At 50.7% G+C, this 18,256-nt stretch overlaps 1 protein-coding gene across 2 annotated transcripts in view; it reads left to right on the forward strand.

Annotated features, from left to right (window-relative positions):
- Positions 1-17,856, forward strand: part of RAVER1 (ribonucleoprotein, PTB binding 1) — a 60,313-nt gene extending 42,457 nt beyond the window's left edge. For both annotated transcript variants that reach the window (XM_060252686.1, XM_060252687.1), the window contains 5 exons: positions 209-302; positions 5,623-5,765; positions 12,541-12,669; positions 13,644-13,727; positions 15,997-17,856. In XM_060252686.1, the coding sequence (XP_060108669.1) occupies positions 209-302; positions 5,623-5,765; positions 12,541-12,669; positions 13,644-13,727; positions 15,997-16,143 (597 nt within the window). In that variant the 3' untranslated portion in view covers positions 16,144-17,856. The remainder of the gene's footprint in view (positions 1-208; positions 303-5,622; positions 5,766-12,540; positions 12,670-13,643; positions 13,728-15,996) is intronic.
- The last annotated feature ends 400 nt before the right edge of the window (positions 17,857-18,256 follow it).

Below are 18,256 nucleotides of genomic sequence, written 5' to 3' on the forward strand. Positions count from 1 at the left end.
CTTTGCCCTGTGCAGCAGCCGATCGTAGCAGTTGCGTTCCCCTTTCCTGTGCAACTCTCTGCCTTGCTCACAGCTCTCTTGCTTCCGTGTTGCTCAGCGCTGAGCGGTCCTAACCTTTGCACTAACGAGCATTATTTCCCCTTCTGAACCGTGCCACCATTCTCAGCTGAAGACCAGGGATTTGTGCTCACGATTCCTTCTTCCACAGGGGTCTCTGCTGGGAGAACCGCCCAAGGACTTCAAGATCCCTCTCAACCCGTACTTAAACCTACACAGCCTTCTCCCTGCAAGCCAGCTTGGAGGTGAGGAAATAGTGGGGCTCTGGGAGCCACCATGGGCACAAAAAGTGGGGCTGGCCAGTGTGTGTTTGAAAGTCCATAGGCACATGAATCTGCTGTATACTGAAAGGCCTCCAGGGTCTCAGGCAGAGGTCTTTCTCATCACCTCCTGCCCGGTCCTTTTAAACTGCGGGTGCTGGGGATTGAACCTGGGACCTTCTGCATGCCAGGTAGAGGCTCTGCCACTGAGCCAGGGTCTCAGGACAAGGGCTTTCCCATCACCTCCTGCCCGGTCCTTTTAAACTGCGGATGCTGGGGATTGAACCTGGGACCTTCTGCCTGCCAAGCAGAGGCTCTGCCACTGAGCCAGGGTCTCAGGCCAAGGTCTTTCCCATCACCTCCTGCCTGGTCCTTTTAACTGGAGATGCCGGGGATTGAACCTGGGACCTTCTGAATGCCAAGCAGAGGCTCTGCCACTCAACCACTCTTAAACAAGGCATAGGACATATGAAGCTGCCTTCTACTAAATCAGACCATCAGTCTATTATAGTCAGTATCGTCTACTCAAACTGGTAGCAGCTCTCCAGGCTGAGGTCTTTTACACCAGTTTGGTGTAGTGGTGAAGTGTGCGGACTCTTATCTGGGAGAACCGGGTTTGATTCCCCACTCCTCCATTTGCACCTGCTGGAATGGCCTTGGGCCAGCCATAGCTCTCTTATCTGGGAGAACCGGGTTGGATTCCCCACTCCTCCACTTGCACCTGCTGGAATGGCCTTGGGTCAGCCAGAGCTCTCTTATCTGGGAGAACCGGGTTGGATTCCCCACTCCTCCACTTGCACCTGCTGGAATGGCCTTGGGTCAGCCAGAGCTCTCTTATCTGGGAGAACCAGGTTTGATTCCCCACTCCTCCACTTGCACCTGCTGGCATGGCCTTGGGTCAGCCAGAGCTGTGGCAGAGGTTGTCCTTGAAAGGGCAGCTGCTGCGAGAGCCCTCTCCAGCCCCACCCACCTCACAGGGTGTCTGTTGTGGGGGAGGAATGGAAAGGAGATTGTAGGCTGCTCTGAGACTCTGTCCTTAAAAGGGCAGCTGCCGTGAGAGCCCTCTCAGCCCCACCCACCTCACAGGGTGTCTGTTGTGGGGAAGGAAGGGAAAGGAGATTATAGGCTGCTCTGAGACTCTGTCCTTGAAAGGGCAGCTGCTGTGAGAGCCCTCTCAGCCCCACCCACCTCACAGGGTGTCTGTTGTGGGGAAGGAAGGGAAAGGAGATTGTAGGCTGCTCTGAGACTCTGTCCTTGAAAGGGCAGCTGCTATGAGAGCCCTCTCAGCCCCACCCACCTCACAGGGTGTCTGTTGTGGGGAAGGAAGGGAAAGGAGATTGTAGGCTGCTCTGAGACTCTGTCCTTGAAAGGGCAGCTGCTGTGAGAGCCCTCTCCAGCCCCACCCACCTCACAGGGTGTCTGTTGTGGGGGAGGAAGGTAAAGAAGATTGTGAGCCGCTCTGAAACTCTGTCCTTGAAAGGGCAGCTGCTGTGAGAGCCCTCTCAGCCCCACCCACCTCACAGGGTGTCTGTTGTGGGGGAGGAAGGTAAAGAAGATTGTGAGCCGCTCTGAAACTCTGTCCTTGAAAGGGCAGCTGCTGTGAGAGCCCTCTCAGCCCCACCCACCTCACAGAGTGTCTGTTGTGGGAGAGGGAAGGTAAAGGAGATTTTGAGCCGCTCTGAGTGGAGGGCGGACTATAAATTCAGTGTTGTCTTCTTCTGCCTCCTGGTCCTTTTTAATGGAGATGCTGAAGATTGAACCTAGGTAGGACCTTTCTCTGCCTCCTCAGTTTGGTGTAGTTTGGAGCCAGTTTGGTGTAGTGGTGAAGTACACGGACTCTTTTCAGGCACGACCGGGTTTGATTCCCCATTCCTCCGCTTGCAGCTGCTGGAATGGCCTTGGGTTAGCCATAGTTCTTGCCCTTGAAAGGGCAGCTTCTGTCAGAGCTCTCTCAGCCCCACCTACCCCACGGGGTGTCTGTTGTGGGGGGAGGAAGGGAAGGAGATCGGAAGCTTCTCTAAGACTCCAAGTACTGAAGGGCAGGGTATAAATCCAATCTATTTTCTTCTCTTCTCCTCTTCAAAATACTCGAATTCAAAGGCATCCCCTGAAACGGATGAGCAGTAGGTTTGGATAAAAGGACACACTGCTTGACACAGAGAGTGGTTGAAAAATGTGGCACTCGCTGCCAGAGGATGGCCACAGGGAGACAGTTCTAAAAGGGGATTGGATAGATTCGTGGAGGACAGACAGGCCTATCAGTGGCTCCTAGCTATGGTGACTGAGAGGATCCTCCGTATACAGGGGCGCTAAGCCGAACTTCACAAATCCCAGAGGCAGGAGGCAACCTCGGGGGGAAGGCCTCGGCCTTTCACAGGAAGTTTTAATGTATTTCCTGGGAATTGTGGCTAAATTAATTCCGTACGGGGTCATACGCCCTCACTGACAGCCAACGTTCCCTCTCAGCCAGGGGTTTGTTATGAGGCCTGGATTTTGACCTTGTCGGGCTGCGCCGAGTGTGTCATAAAATATAATGCCAGGTTGGGGTGATATAAACTTTATAAAGGACACAGGCAAACACACACACTCAGCTTCACCCATCTCACTGGCTTGTTGAGCCTCAGGAAAAGAGGCTCGGCTCAGTAGCTCTCCTGTGCGATTGAGAGAGCCTGGCGAAGTTTACTCTCCTTCCCCCACTTCCTCCCCAGGGAGGAGCTTTGCTCTGTTGCTCCCGTGCGATTGAGCAAGCCTGGCAAAGCAAGCTGTGGTGCAGAAGGAAGCAAGAGAGGGAGAAGGAAGCAGACGACAGCGAGTTGCTCGGGGGCCTGATAGGAGCCACACGTTTAAGCTGTGGAGTCTCGTGAGCAAAAATTCTACTTTTGTGAGCTCCTGGCGTTAAAGCTGTGAGCGAGCGATTGGGCTGCTACGTAAATCACTTTGCTCCGGGGTCATCTTTCCTGAGCCAAGACAAAAACGTGTGAGCCAGAGATTAAAAAAACGTAAGCTAGCTCACACTGACTCAACTTAGAGGGAACGCTGCTGACTTCAGAATTCTGCTTCTGGCTGGGATCGCGGGTTAAAATAGTTCAGTGCTCCAGCCAGGCGTCTCCTCCCTGTGTCGATGCTGCGGCCAGCGGTCAGCCAGTGATGGCACAGGAAAGAGTACGCTTGTCAGTTAGCTCTCTGATAGTCCCAGCCAGAGCTAAAGCAGAGAAAGGGAGGGAAGGTGGCTTAGTGGTAGAGCATATGCTTGGTAAGCAGAAGATGCCAGGGTTCAATCCCTGGCATCTCCAACTAAAAATAAAGGGGTCCAGGCAAGAAGGCATTAAGAAGCTCAGCTTTGAGACCCTGGAGAGCCACTGCCGGTCTGAGTAGACAAGACTGCCTTTGTTGGACCCAGGGTCTGATTCATTAGAAGGCACCTTCGTATGTTCATATGATAAGGGAGGAACGGTGGCTCAGTGGTAGAGCATCTGCTTGGTAAGCAGAAGGTCCCAGGTTCAATCCCCGGCATCTCCACCTAAAAGGGTCCAGGCAAATAGGCATGAACAACCTCAGCTAGTGACCCTGGAGAGCCGCTGCCAGTCTGAGTAGACAATACTGACTTTGATGGATTGAGGGTCTGATCCAGTAGAAGGCAGCTTCATATGTTCATATGATAACGGAAGGACGGTGGCTCAGTGGTAGAGCATCTGCTTGGTAAGCAGAAGGTCCCAGGTTCAATCCCTGGCATCTCCAACTAAAAAAAAGGGTCCAGGCAAAGAGGCGTGAACAACCTCAGCAAAGAGGCGTGAACAACCTCATCTGCCAGTCTGAGTAGACAAGACTGCCTTTGATGGACCCAGGAGGGTCTGATCCAATAGAAGGCAGCTTCATATATTCATGTTCAAAGGGAGCCTGAACAAAGGTGCTGGCAGTTCCTAGAGGCGGCCGTTGTTCCCACCTGCAGTTATAAGCTTCCACAGGCAGCACCTAAAACAATGATGTGGTGGTACTTACTACCTACCATGATGCACAAAATCAATAAGCAGTGCGACCCACTATGTAGGAAACAATGTGGAAATAATGCAAATTTCCTTCACTGTTGGTGAACATGAACATATGAAGCTGCCTTATACTGAATCAGACCCTGGGTCCATCAAAGTCAGTCTTGTCTTCTCAGACTGGCAGCGGCTCTCCAGGGTCTCAAGCTGAGGTTTTTCACACCTGTTTGCCTGGACCCTTTTTTGGAGATGCCGGGGATTGAACCTGGGACCTTCTGCTTACCAAGCAGATGCTCTACCACTGAGCCACCATCCCTCCCCATGTTCGATTTTGGAGACAAGTTGCATTTCAAATATCACAGATAACAGGGCTCACAATTCCAACGTTGCCCGAGAATTTCTTGTGAGAGAAATGGCTAGACTTAGAGATGAGTAAGAGAATGAAAGAGCTGATATCCATCTTAATACCTACTGCTAGATTAACTGTTGCTTTAAAATGGGTTGACAAATCCCCGCCTGCTATAAGCGTTCGGCAAACAAAACTATGGGAACGCTTTATTTTTGCGTAAAATTTCTTCTCAAACATCAAACTAATGCAAATTTTCTTCACTGTTGGTGGAACTGTCACTATATAGTTCAATTTTGGAGACAAGTTGCATTTCAAATATCACAGATAACAGGGTTCACAATTCCAGCATTGCCAGAGAATTTCTTGTTAGAGAAATGGCTTAGAGATGAGTAGAACGAAAGAGCTGATATCCATCTTAATATCTACTGCTAGATTAACTATTGCTTTAAAATGGGTTGACAAATCCCCACCTGCTATAAGCATTTGGCAAACAAAACTATGGGAACGCTTTATTTTGTGTAAAATTTCTTCTCAAACGCTTCATTCGAACATTACGGATCAAAATGTGTAGCGTTATGGTTCCCGGTTTTAAGTTACATGACTCTAAACAATATAATACCAGAAAACCCATTGTATAAAAATATGATTTACTTTTAGACTGCTATATGTAACTTTTGTGCTTCATAACCGGATGTTATTATATAGTAACTTTATTACCTATACCTGAAATTGAGCAACAACAATATAACGTAACATAGTTTTTTTTATTTAGCTATTACTTGCAATTGTAACTTACTGAACTTTAAATTGCAATAAAATTTTAAATTTAAAAAAAAAAAAGCTTCCACAGGAGAATGGAGCGTTCTCTGCTTTCCCACCGCAAAAGGTCTGCTTGCGGAAGGAACCCCGCCCGCCTCCCTGTTCTCCGTTTACAGCGGCTCGAATGCTAATGAATCCCCTCTGATCTCCGCAGGCGGAGCCAACAAAACCTTCAGCCTGAAGGCAGGCGTGCTGGGCAACGCTTCCAATCCCAGAATTCCACCGGCCTCCCTGCCTGACTCCGGGCTTCCCTCTTCCGGGATGGCCGGGGACACATGCGTGTTCGACTATCAGCATGTGAGTATTGCAAAACCCTTCGGGGCTTGTGGCTTTTTGTTTTTAAAAAGGGCTGGCTGTATGTGCTAGGGTTGCCACCCTCCAGGTAAGGCCTGGAGTTTCCCCAGAATTTCAGTAGATGTCCAGATGGCAGAGATCCGTTTCCCTGGAAGAAATGGTTGTGTTGGAGGGTGAACTGAATGGATCTTCATCGTGGTCTCTGTGCAGTCCCACATATGGGTTTATCCGCCTGGCGGATAAACCCATATGTGGGACTGCACAGAGACCACGATGAAGATGGACAGGTTTCTTACCTGTAACTGATGATCTTCGAGTGGTCATCTGTGCAGTCACACATACCCACCCAGCCTTCCCCGCTGCTGGACCTCCACATTCTTGCATCATGGCATTTATATACCTGCCCGGCGGCTGGAAGAAACTGAGTGGGTTGGGCGCCTTCCCCTCATCTGGGCATGCGCAGTCGCTGCCCCCTCCCCAGGACGAGGGAAAAGGTGCGCCAAAAATAACGCTTAGGATTGCTTTGAATTCTCCGAGATGGGCTCGATCCTGGCGGATAAACCCATATGTGTGACTGCACAGATGACCACTCGAAGATCATCAGTTACAGGTAGGGTGGCCATAATTTCTACAGGCCAGCCAGGGACACCTTGATGGGGGAACAAATGTGTGCGTGCGCACGCAAAGCGCGCGCGGCGCCGGAAACAGGAAGTGACATCACTTCCGGCGACGTCACTTCCTGTGATGTCATGCCGCCGCCGGAAACAGGAAGTGACATCACTTCCTGTGACATCATCTCCCCCCCCCCCCACCTGCCGGAAGCAGGAAGTGACATCACTTCCTGTGACATCATTTCCCCCAAATGACATCATTTCCCCCAAATGCCACTGCCGGAAACAGGAAGTGACTTCACAGCACTTCCTGTGACGTCCCCAAAAATCCCCCAAATATCAGTCTGCTGGAGTAGCCTGAATGCATTAACTGATTCTCTCATACAAATATAGATGTGTGGCATAATTTTTGTCTGGCTGAAATCATAAGTGCAATTGTATGGACACTACAGTGAAGTCAATGCAGCCTTGAACCAAGTAAAATGTTTTCAGGATCATCAGGGTGCCATTTAGTTACTTGCAATTCTGTACAGTGTAATGCAAAATCTGACCATGAGAAATAGCTCAGAATGAAGGTCATCAAGATAAAAGCATATTAACAAAAGAAACCTCATATAATTGACTGGACTAATAAAGAATTGGGTTTTCACAGATAGATGCAAACAGCACTATTCAAAAACACAGCATATTCAGCACAGTATATTATAATCAGAAACTAAACTAACTTTGTTGTCCCTGATTTAGGATCTCTCTCTGAGATCACACACAGACCAATTCCACACTAGATCTTTAATCCTATTTTAGCCCTGTCCCCAAACTGACATTCCACACTATCATCACAGAAATCAACTCTATGATTCTATGATTTTGTACAGAATGTCAGCTTGGGGACAGGGTTAAACCAGGATTAAAGGTCTAGTGCGGAATTGGTCAGTTCACACAGTAAAAATCCAGTTGGAAAGTGGACTGAAAGTGCATTACTTAGTGGGTGTGATTGCAGCCTGTGATTAAAACAATAGATCTCATCTTTTTTTAAGTTGCCACAAGATAGTGCCAAACTTTAGGAAAAGCATGCCAAAAAGGTAAGAACCCAAACAAGAAAACGTTTATTGTGAAAAATTCTAAATCATTCTCTGCTGCCAATATTACACAAAAACTAAAAGTCCATCTTCCCAGAAGCACTTCAAGAATATTAAAACTGAATCAATTTAAATCCAAAGAAAGCTTTCCACAGAATACCCAAGCTGCTCTCTCACAGCACAGCTGGCATCATGAGGCCTTTGATTTCACATTCTACTTTGCCTAACAGTTAGTAGTGACTCCACTCCCTCTGATTCTCCTTTTTATGTATCTTCCTTTAAATCATTCCCTGTTTGTAACATCCTCCCACTCCCTTCCTCATCTTTCTATTGAGCATATATTTAACGGATATACACTTTGCTGCATCTTTTGAAGTAAGCACTGAATCACAAAAGCTTAAGCTGGAATAAATTTTGCTAGCCTCCTGGCAGGAGAATCCAGTAAAAATAGCTACCTTGCCTATTTGTGAGCTTTTAGTTTTCTGCACTTTATAAAGCAAATAAAGTTCACAGTAATATTAATTACTAGAAGCAGAACATAAATGTACAAATAACACACAAAACACACTTCTTGCCCCAAGGAACAAAAAAGATCCTCAAATGAGTCCATCATCACTTTACAGGTATCATCCTATGCCATGGGAGGCCCACTACACTGCTGTTTAATTTTTTTAAAAAGGAAGGAAAGGAGAGAGAACCCTCCCCTTCATTCTTGGAAAAAGCAGTGTAGGAGTGGGTTCGAATTCCATCCAGATCAGGCAGGAAACCGGGGGCAAATGAGTTTGACACTCCTGATTTAAAGTGTGAATGCACCCAGAGAGTGAAGTGGGGCACATTGGAACGAGGGTCACTGGGTATGTGTGTGTGGGGGGGGGTATCTGTGAATTTCCTGCATTGTGCAGAGGGGTCAGACTAGATGACCCTGGAAATCCCTTCCACCTCTATGATTCTAACTAATCAGCAAGGCACGCTCTATGATACCTCCCAAAATGTCTTATATTATTTCCTCTGCTACATAGTAATTTGTAATAATTTTTAATTGCCACAAACAAGGGGAGTCCAAAACCAAGAGTCACACAGTTACACTTCCTTCCTTCCTTTCCTTAGTGAAGCTGAGCAAAGAAAAGCTGACATCTATTCCTTAGCATTTTGGCAAGTTTTTCAGAGCCGTCCACAAAAAATGCATGGAAATCGTAACAAAGTTTGAGTTCAGTAGCACCTTTAAAGCCAACAAAGTTTAATTCTGGGTATAAGCTTTCATGTGCATGCACACTTCTTCACTCTGCATGGTAACCAGTCAGACATGTCTAGTCATGTCCTTTCACACCTCTATTTCCATTTTACACTTTCCAGGCTATAAAGGTGGTTAATTTGCAAAGTTTCAAGGCAGACTCAACACACACCATCCAACAAAATTCCTCCAAAGGTATGGAGAAACCCACTAGTCTTCAAGTTATGGGAGGCCGGCCTAAGAGAGAAGCCACCTCTTCTCCCCAAACCACAAAAAAAAAAAAACCCTGCAGAAGAGAGATGCAAACAAGTAGGATGAGGTGCCACACAGTCACACACACAACACCCCAGTTTCTCAAACAATGGGAAGGGGCCTGGCTGAAAAAAGTACACCAAGTGCTGGGAAAAGCCCTCCCCCGCCTCCTGGCTGGGCTCAGGTTCCTGGAGCAGCCAGACATGCCACACTCAGGATGCAAAACCTAAACAGGCTCTCAAGCTGGGATCACATACACTAAATAATGCACTTTCAATGCACTTTCCAGCTGGATTTTATTGTGTGAACTTGCAAAATCCAGTTAGAAAAATACATTGAAAGTGCATTATTCAGCGTGTGTGACCACAGCCTCGGTCATTGTTCCTGGGGCAGAACAGCTTCTTCCCTAACCACCTGAAGAATTCCCCCTCACCTCCCCCCCACCAAATTAAAGCCAGCCTCGTATGGAAGCCCAATCAAAGCAGCCTCCTGCACATCTCCAGCAGTGTTCCCTCTAAGCTGCGTTAACATGAGCTAGCTCACAGCTTTTTAGCCTCCAGCTGACACCTTTTTGTCCTAGCTCAAGAAGGCTGACCCCAGAGCACAACAATTGATGCAGTAGCTTACAACTTTAATGCCAGTAGCCCCTTCCTAACTCCCTCAAGCCCTTCCCAGGCCTCATTCTAGACCAGCGTTCCGTCTAAACTGAGTTAGCATGAGCTAGCTTAAGGATTTTTAGTCTCCAGCTCACACCTTTTTGTCTTAGCTCAGGAAGGATGACCCCAGAGCACACTAATTGATGCAGGAGCTCACCACTTGAATGCCAGTAGCTCACCACTTGAATGCCAGGAGCTCACAAAGTAGAATTTTTGCTCACCAGACTCTGCACCCTCCCCCCCTCCCTAAGTTTGTTATTCCATTTTGGTCCTTGCACCTGTTAAACAACCTTTTATTATGCTGTGTACTAATTTGCTGCTCACCCTCGACCTGTGGACTGGTGACTTCGATATCTGAAGAAGGGCGCCTGCAAACCGAAGTTTATAGCCAGAATGCAACTTTGTTGGGTCTTAAAGGTGCTGCTGGACTTGAACTTGGCTCATCAGGGTTTTTGGGGAGGATCCAGTAGAGGAGAGGAGAACGGGGTACGTCGCTTTGGGTCTCCATCGGGGAGAAAGGCAGGGATTATACATGAAATTATATCAAATGGGTCCTGAGGCGGGCGTCTTCATTAATAAGGAGAAAAGGCAAATTTGAATTGGGTTTAGAAATTTGACCTTCCTGAGCACCCGTAGCCGGACTCAGCTGGACTATCTTTCCCAGCATGCCCAGGCGAATGGAGACGGAAGAGCCGAGGAGAAAGAAAAGGCAGGCGTGCACTGGGAGGCTCGGCCGCGTCTTTTTCAAAAAGCAAACCTTGAAGCATTGCAAAATGCACAAGCCGTCTTGATCCTTCCTAGGCGGCAGCGAGGGCGCTCCCTCGAGGATCCGTTTTTTTGGAAAGCAATTGCTTTGGGGATTTTTTTTTTTTTAAATCGCCCAAACTGTCCTGCCTGGAAAGGACTTTAAGCTCCAGAGTCTTGTGAGTGGTAGCATCGATCTTTGCACAATAAGTGGAATGCGTGAGGGGGGGTTGTAAGGGCTCCCCTCCCCTTCTCTCTCACCTTTGCAGCCGGGGGAGCCAGGGCTCGTCCTCTCCGGGGAGGCCCTGCTGTTCTGCTGCTCCGGGGAGCGGCGGCGCTGGCGATGCCGGATCCTTCCCCCCCGAGGCGGCGGCGGTGCAGGCGCTGCTCTCGGGCAGGAGCGGCGAGACTGGCGAGGAGCAGGGCGAGGGGCTCGAGGCCGCCGCCAAGGAGGAGGCGGCGGCGGGGGGCGGCGGCAGTTGGTGGTGGTGGGCGCGAGGCGGGCTCCCGTGCCCGTGGGGCTGCCGCACGCCGCTGAGGAGGAGGAGGCGGCGGCCGCTGCGGGGCCGCTGCCGTTCCCCAGGCGCGTCGGGTTGGCGGTGCGCGAGGGAGGCGGCTGACTGAGGGGCCCGCGGGACGCCGCCTCCGTTCCTGGTGGGGCTGCATCTTGAGCTGGAAAGGCACCTTCGCGTGGCCGCCCGCCGCCCTAGGGTAGCCACGGGGACGGGACCAAGGGGCGGCGGGGCTGCGAGGGAGGGAGGGCGAGTCCGGTGGGGCGTGGAAAGGCACCTTCGCGTGGGCGCCGCCCGCCGCCGCCCTAGGGTAGCCACGGGGACGGGACCAAGGGGCGGCGGGGCTGCAAGGAAGGGAGGGCGAGTCCGGTGGGGTGTGGAAAGGCACCTTCGCGTGGGCGCCGCCCGCCGCCGCCGCCCTAGGGTAGCCACAGGGATGGGACCAAGGGGCGGCGGGGCTGCGAGGGAGGGAAGGCGAGCCCGGTGGGAAGTGGGCGGAGAGGGCGTGCGGTCTTCCGGGTGGGGAGGAGGGGGCTCCATGAGGGGATGGCCCTGATTGGCCGCCCGCTCTCCCGAAGGCACCGAGGCCTTCGGGAGAGCGGGATTTTGGCAAACCCGGGATTTCAGTGGTCCCGGATGAGGCAAGCCGGGAGGCGGGAATTTGGGCGCAGGGGCGGGACTTTCCCGGCTGGTCGGGACGATCTGGCCACCCTAGTTACAGGTAAGAAACCTGTCCTTATTATCCCCTCCAGAGGTCCTCCTCTCTACAGATGCCACCCCCCCCAAAAAAATCCCTAGGGATTTCCCAGCCTGGAGTTGGCAACCCTAACAGCAGGGGAGGGGGTTTGAGCAGGGGGTTTGGGTATGGCCTAGTGTGCAAATGAATTCCTCTTGGGCTTTTCCTACCAAAAAAAAGCACTGCATGAAACAATGGTGACGTCAGGGGGTGTGGCCTAACGTACAAATGAGTACCTGCCGGGCTTTTTCTGTCCTAAAGCAGATGATTGTATTTTCTGGAGGGTCTCTCCCTGTGCTCTTAATTCCTGGGCAAGAACGTATTGTGGTCCAGCACGTACGCTTTTGCTTATGAGATCCTTTTGTTGTTGTTTTGTTTTTTCTTGAAAGGAATTGGGGGGGGGGGTCCCAGAAGCATTTGCTAACTAATATCGAGGACTGCAACAGAAATTGAATTATCTGGACCGCCTCAAAGCGCGAGCACGACTTTAAGATCTGTTTTTCTCTAAGGAACATCTGGTAGTAACTGCTGATGGCAAAGTTAGGCGTAGAATGGATAGGCAGCTATCCGCCATCATCAAAATATACCAGGGGTGGCCAAGGGTAGCTCTCCAGGTGTGTTTTTTTTTGCCTACAACTTCCATCAGCCCCAGCCATTGGCCATGCTGGCTGGGGCTGATGAGAGTTGTAGGCAAAAAAACATCTGGACAGCGACCCTTGGCCACCCCTGAAATACGCCTTCATTCTAAGATTCTCATAGCACCTGAAACTTGATTTTATGTTTTATATCTGTTTTACTATATTAGAAGCATGTTGACTAACTGGTTTTTATGTGATATTTTATGAATACGTACGCCATCCTGAGCCGTACAGTATGTGTGCTCCCGAGCCGCAGTTCAGCCACCCCTGGTGTGGAGGCCTGTGTGAGCGCCTGGCGCGAATTCTGTTTTTCTTTCAGGTGTCGCCGTCGTCCGGCTTCGAGCGGAACAGCTTGGGGGCTCCTCTGCCCCCTTTCTATTCCGGATCCCCCACTTCCTACTTCACCAGTGGCCTTCAAGCAGGGCTCCGGCAGAGCCATCTGAACAAAGTAAGGGGACGGGCCATTCGCCCAAGCTCTGGGGGTTCCAGGTCTGCCTCGGGAGATGCCATGGGGCAGGGTTTGTAGGGGGGGGGGAGGGCATGTTGGGTCAAGCCAGTGGCCCATCCAGTCCAACACTCTTGTCATACAGTGGCCAAAACCCAGGGGCCGTCAGGAGGTCCACCAGCAGGGCCAGAACTCCAGAAGCCCTCCCACTCTCCTCACCCCCACCCCAGCACCAAGAAGACAGGGGCATCGCTGCCCCCAGCATAAGAGAAGCCGTGTTGGATCAGGCCAGTGTCGCATCCAGCACTCGGTGTCACACAGTGGCCAAAACCCAGGAGCCGTCAGGAGGTCCACCAGTGGGGCCAGAACCCCAGGAGCCCTCCGCCTTTTACTCCCCCACCCCCCACAGCATCAAGCAGACAGGCCAATACTGCCCCAGGCATGAGAACATAAGAGAAGCCATGTTGGATCAGGCCAATGGCCCATCCAGTCCAACATTCTATGTCATACAGTGGCCAAAACCCAGGGGCCATCAGGAGGTCCATCAGTGGGTCCAGAACTCCTGAAGCCCTCCCACTGTTGCCCCCCCCAAAAAAATTATCAAGCAGACAGACCAATACTGCCCCAGTTATGAGAACATAAGAGAAGCCATGTTGGATCAGGCCAATGGCCCATCCAGTCCAACACTCTGTGTCGCACAGTGGCCAAACCCCAGGAGCCATCAGGAGATCCACCAGTGGGTCCAGAACTCCTGACGCCCTCCCACTGTTGCTTTCTTTCCACCTCTCCCTCCCGTTCTCCATCTAGTTCCCGTCCTTCCTCCCTTCCCCTCCCTGCAGCTCTCAAACATCTGCTCTTCACGTCTTGCAGCTCTCAAACCTCTGACATTTCTTCAGTGTGGCTCTTGACGTTAATTAAGTTTGGCCACCTCTGGTGTAGAACCAGGTGCTGCCTGTGCCTTTTTTTTCCTCTTCCAGGCAGTCGGCGTGCCCCCCGTGGGCGCAGGAGACAGTCTGCTGGGACTCGGACCAAGCAGTCAGTCGCACGGCGCCCACCCAAAGGTGAGATGCTAAGCCAGGTGTCCCTGACTTTGTTGAGCCAGTCGGCAGCACCCTTTGAGGTTTTGTCGCGGCTGCTGCAGGACGCTGAGCCACATTCACAAAACCACCCCTTGAAGATCGTTGTGCTGTGGGGGTGGCTGTTGCTGCCAAAGCGACATTTTGGGAAATTGGCACAGCCGGTTAGAAGCAATACTCCCTCTAAGCCGGGGTTGTGGAACTCATTAGTTATGAGGGCCGGATCTGACATTAATGAGACCTCGTCAGGCTGGGCGATGTCAGGCCAGGCCATGTGTGTACTTATTTAAGATTAGGTAGCAGAGGTATAAACTTTTAAAAAGACACAGACAAAAACGATTAAAGATTTAAAAATTTAAAAAACCCTACTTAAAACATGCTGAAAACATTAGGACTCGTTGGTTTTAAAGGTGCTTTCTTTGTATCTCTCCCACGGGATCCAGGGAACTAGGCAAAAGAAGCTCTGGCTCTTTCCCTCCCTCCCCAGGGGGCCAGGAGGGGCAGGAGCCTCAGCCAATGGAGGAAAATCGAGGTTTTGCTCTGTAGCTCCTGTGCAGGTGAGCAAGCCTTGCAAAGCAAGCCGTGATGCAGAAGGAAGCGAGAGAGAGGGAGAAGGAAGCAGGCAAGAGCCAGTTGCTCAGGGGCTTGATAGGAGCCCTCTGGGGGCCTGATTCGGCCTCTGGGCTGCATGTTTGACACCCCTGCTCTAAGCTGTGGCATCTTGTGAGGAAAAATTCTACTTTGTGAGCTCCTGGCATTAAAGTTGTGAGCTGCTGCATCAATTAGTTTGCTTTGGGGCCATCCTTCCTGAGCTGAAACAAAAATGTGTGAGCTGGAGGCTAAGAAACCGTGAGCTAGCTCACACCAACACAGCATAGAGGGAACATTGGTCCGAAGCAGTGTTCTCTCTAAGCTGTGGAGTCTTGTGAGAAGAAATTCAACTTTGCGAGCTACTAGCATTAAAAGCTGTGAGCTACTGCCTGAAGCAGTTTGCTTTGGGGCCATTTTGTATAGAAGAAGAAGAAGAATTGCAGATTTATAACCCGCCCTTCTCTCTGAATCAGAGGCTCAGAGGGGCTCACAATCTCCTATATCTTCTCCCCCCACAACAGATACCCTGTGAGGTGGGTGGGGCTGAGAGGGCTCTCACAGCAGCTGCCCTTTCAAGGACAACCTCTGCCAGAGCTATGGCTGACCCAAGGCCATTGCAGCAGCTGCAAGTGGAGGAGTGGGGAATCAAACCCAGTTCTCCCAGACAAGAGTCCGCACACTTAACCGTGACACCAAACTGGCTTCCCCTTTTTGTGAGCTAAGAAAAAAATGTGTGAGCTTGATTCTAAAAAAACTGAGCTAGCTCACACTAACTCAGCTTAGAGGGAACGCTGGTCAGAAGCAATGTTCCCTGTAAACTGTGGAGCCTTGTGAGCACAAATTTGTAAGCTACTAGCATTAAAGTTGTGAGTTACTGCCTGAATCAGTTTGCTTTGGGGCCATTTTGTATAGAAGAAGAACTGCAGATTTATGCCCCGCCCTTCTCTCTGAATCAGAGGGGCCCACAATCTCCTATATCTTCTCCTCCCACAACAGACACCCTGTGAGGTGGGTGGGGCTGAGAGGGCTCTCACAGCAGCTGCCCTTTCAAGGACAACCTCTGCCAGAGCTATGGCTGACCCAGGGCCATTCCAGCAGCTGCAAGTGGAGGAGTGGGGAATCAAGCCCAGTTCTCCCAGACAAGAGTCCATGCACTTAACCACGACACTAAACTGTCTCCCCCTTTTTGTGAGACAAAAATGTGTGAGTTTGATTCTAAAAAAACTGAGCTAGCTCACACTAACTCAGCTTAGAGGGAACGCTGGTCAGAAGCACTGTTCTCTCTAAACTATGGAGTCTTGTCAGCACAAATTTGTAAGCTACTAGCATTAAAGTTGTGAGTTACTGCCCGAATCAGTTTGCTCTGGGGCTGTTTTTTTGTGAGCCAAGACAAAAATGTGCGAGCCGAAGGCTAAAAAACTGCAAGCTGGCTCACACTAACTCAGCTTAGAGGGAACGCCGGTCAGAAGCCTTGCTGGGCTAAAGCCTCACCCCCTTTCTAAAAACACTCGAGAGGCATCAGAAAAGGTCTCGGAGGTCACAGGCGCCCTGTTGGGGATGGCTGTGCCACGGCAAAGGCGGTCAACTCCCCCGGCTGCCTTCTGCGTCTCCCCGGCCACCCCTTAACCTTGTCTCTCTCCCCCTTTCTTTGTTTGGTTTGCAGACCCCCATCGGCGGCCAGAAGCGGGCCTTTTCTCACCTGCTTCCTTCCCCGGAGCCCAGCCCGGAAGGCAGCTATGTTGGGCAACATTCTCAGGGCCTCGGAGGGCACTACGCAGACTCCTACCTGAAGCGGAAGAGGATATTTTAATCGACGCCTTTTTCTTTTTTCTTTTGCTACCGCAGTGCTCACTTCTCTTTCTCCCCCCACTCCCCACCCTGATTCAGGTGTATAAATTTTGTACATATGTGGGTTTTTTTTTTAAATGTTCTCCTTTAGTGTTTTTTTTTTTTAAAGCCAGTTTGAAAAGGACTTGACTTCTAGACTCGGGGACTGCTACGAGCCCCTCCTGGGCTCCGAAGCGGAGTCCCGGAGGACGGTGCCTTTCCGGAGCAGACGCCTCTCATCCTAGGCGGTGCCTTCTCCAGACAACACGCGTCGTCTCCCGCTAGGCTCTCCTGTCGGGAGAGCCGGATGCTCTGTCGGCATTCGCTGTCCGAGAGTGTCCGTCGGGAGGACCGGAAGGAACCCGCGCACGATTCTGCGTGCCATCCCTGGGATGTGCGTGTACGTTTGAGCCGGGCCTCTTGAGCAGACAAGTTCCCCAGTCTGAAGACTGCTTCCAGCACAGGACCGTACCTGGATCATGGTCGCTGCGGCGATCGGAGAGAGAGCTACTAAGGGAAAGGGAGCCCGGGAAGGCCCTTGGACCAGTCAGCACTCTACAGCACTTAACTCCCTGCAAGGAATTTGGCTTTTTTGTGGGGGGGGGGGAAGGGAGGGAGGTTGAGGCTTGGCCTAGCCGCTCCCCCTCCCCCCCCAAATCTGGAGTTTTCCTTTGTTTTAATGCCTAAAAGTCATTTTCCCTCCCTTCTTTTTTTGGTAATCATGCATTTGTAAACTGCTTTTTAAAATTTGTAATGCTTATAGTTTTGTTTTTTTTAAATAGTATAGCGCTGTAAGTTCTTGGGAAGTTCCCGTGTAAACATTCAGTTGGATAATTTGTGTGTGTGTGTTTAAAAAAGAAAAGGAGGTCGTTTCCGCCCTCCTAGAAACAGCTTTTTTCTTCCAGACCAATTCCTCCTTTGGGTGCAAATAATATATATTTTTTCTCCCTGCGCGAGCATTCTCTTCTAGTTTAACTATTGTCTTAAAGTGCAGAGCCTGCAATCTTGGAATGAATCAGGCCCCTGGCCCTCCGTGGCTGAGACAATCTTCCGCCATTGCTTTTTTCTAGAGTGACTTAAGGATTTTTGCGTTTATCTTTTTTTCCCCGGCATCTCTGTGGCAACAAGAAGTCCTCCTCGGGGAGTTTTCAGAGAGCGTCAAGCTTTGGAGCTCTTGACCGGCGTTTCACTCGAACTCGAATCACGAACACTGGTTTCACTGCCCCCGGCAGCTGGGGCTCTTGACCCTTCTTCGCAGATTTGTGCCTTTCCCCTCTTGCCGGGTCGAGGGAGGGCAGACAGGGGGAAAGGCCACCTCCCTCCTTGACAGTTCCTGCTGCGATCGAGGCCCAGGATCGGCCCAGGGCAAAGGCGGATCGCTCAGCATCTGCCGGTTCCCGGAACCTGCTGAACGTCCGAGAGGAAAGGCACATTGAACGTATACTGCTGGTTCTCCACAGCAAAAACCTGCCTGGCGGTTTCTTTGGAGACATAGCCCAGGTCTGTGGCCTTCTTCTTTCCCCGGGGGGATTTTCAGTCCAGCCCCAGAGAGGATACCATTGATTCTGTTTTATAAACACGCTGCGATTGTTTCTATTGTAGATATTGGCTGGTTTGCTGTATTTGTCGGAGGGTCTGAAATCCCTCGGCAGCTGGACTCCCAACTTTCCAAAGTAAAGCTATATTTATATCAAAAGTCTCCCGTGTTTGTCTTTTTTTTTTTTTTTTTGCAAAAGGCCTTCCAGAGCAGGCCTGCAGGTGAGCGACGGAAGCAGAGGCTCGAGGAGAAGTTTATTTTATTTCTGTTATGTATCGTACATCAGTTTGGTGTAGTGGTTAAGTGTGCGGACTCTTATCTGGGAGAACCAGGTTTGATTCCCCACTCCTCCACTTGCACCTGCTGGAATGGCCTTGGGTCAGCCATAGCTGTGAGAGCCCTCTCCAGCCCCACCCACCTCACAGGGTGTCTGTTGTGGGGAAGGAAGGTAAAGGAGATTGTGAGTCGCTCTGAGTCTCTGTCCTTGAAAAGGCAGCTTCTAAGAGAGCTCTCTCAGTCCCAACCACCTCACAGGGTGTCTGTTGTGGGGGAGGAAGGT

Source organism: Heteronotia binoei, chromosome 13, assembly GCF_032191835.1.
Source record: "Heteronotia binoei isolate CCM8104 ecotype False Entrance Well chromosome 13, APGP_CSIRO_Hbin_v1, whole genome shotgun sequence".
Classification (NCBI taxonomy): Eukaryota; Metazoa; Chordata; class Lepidosauria; order Squamata; family Gekkonidae; genus Heteronotia; species Heteronotia binoei.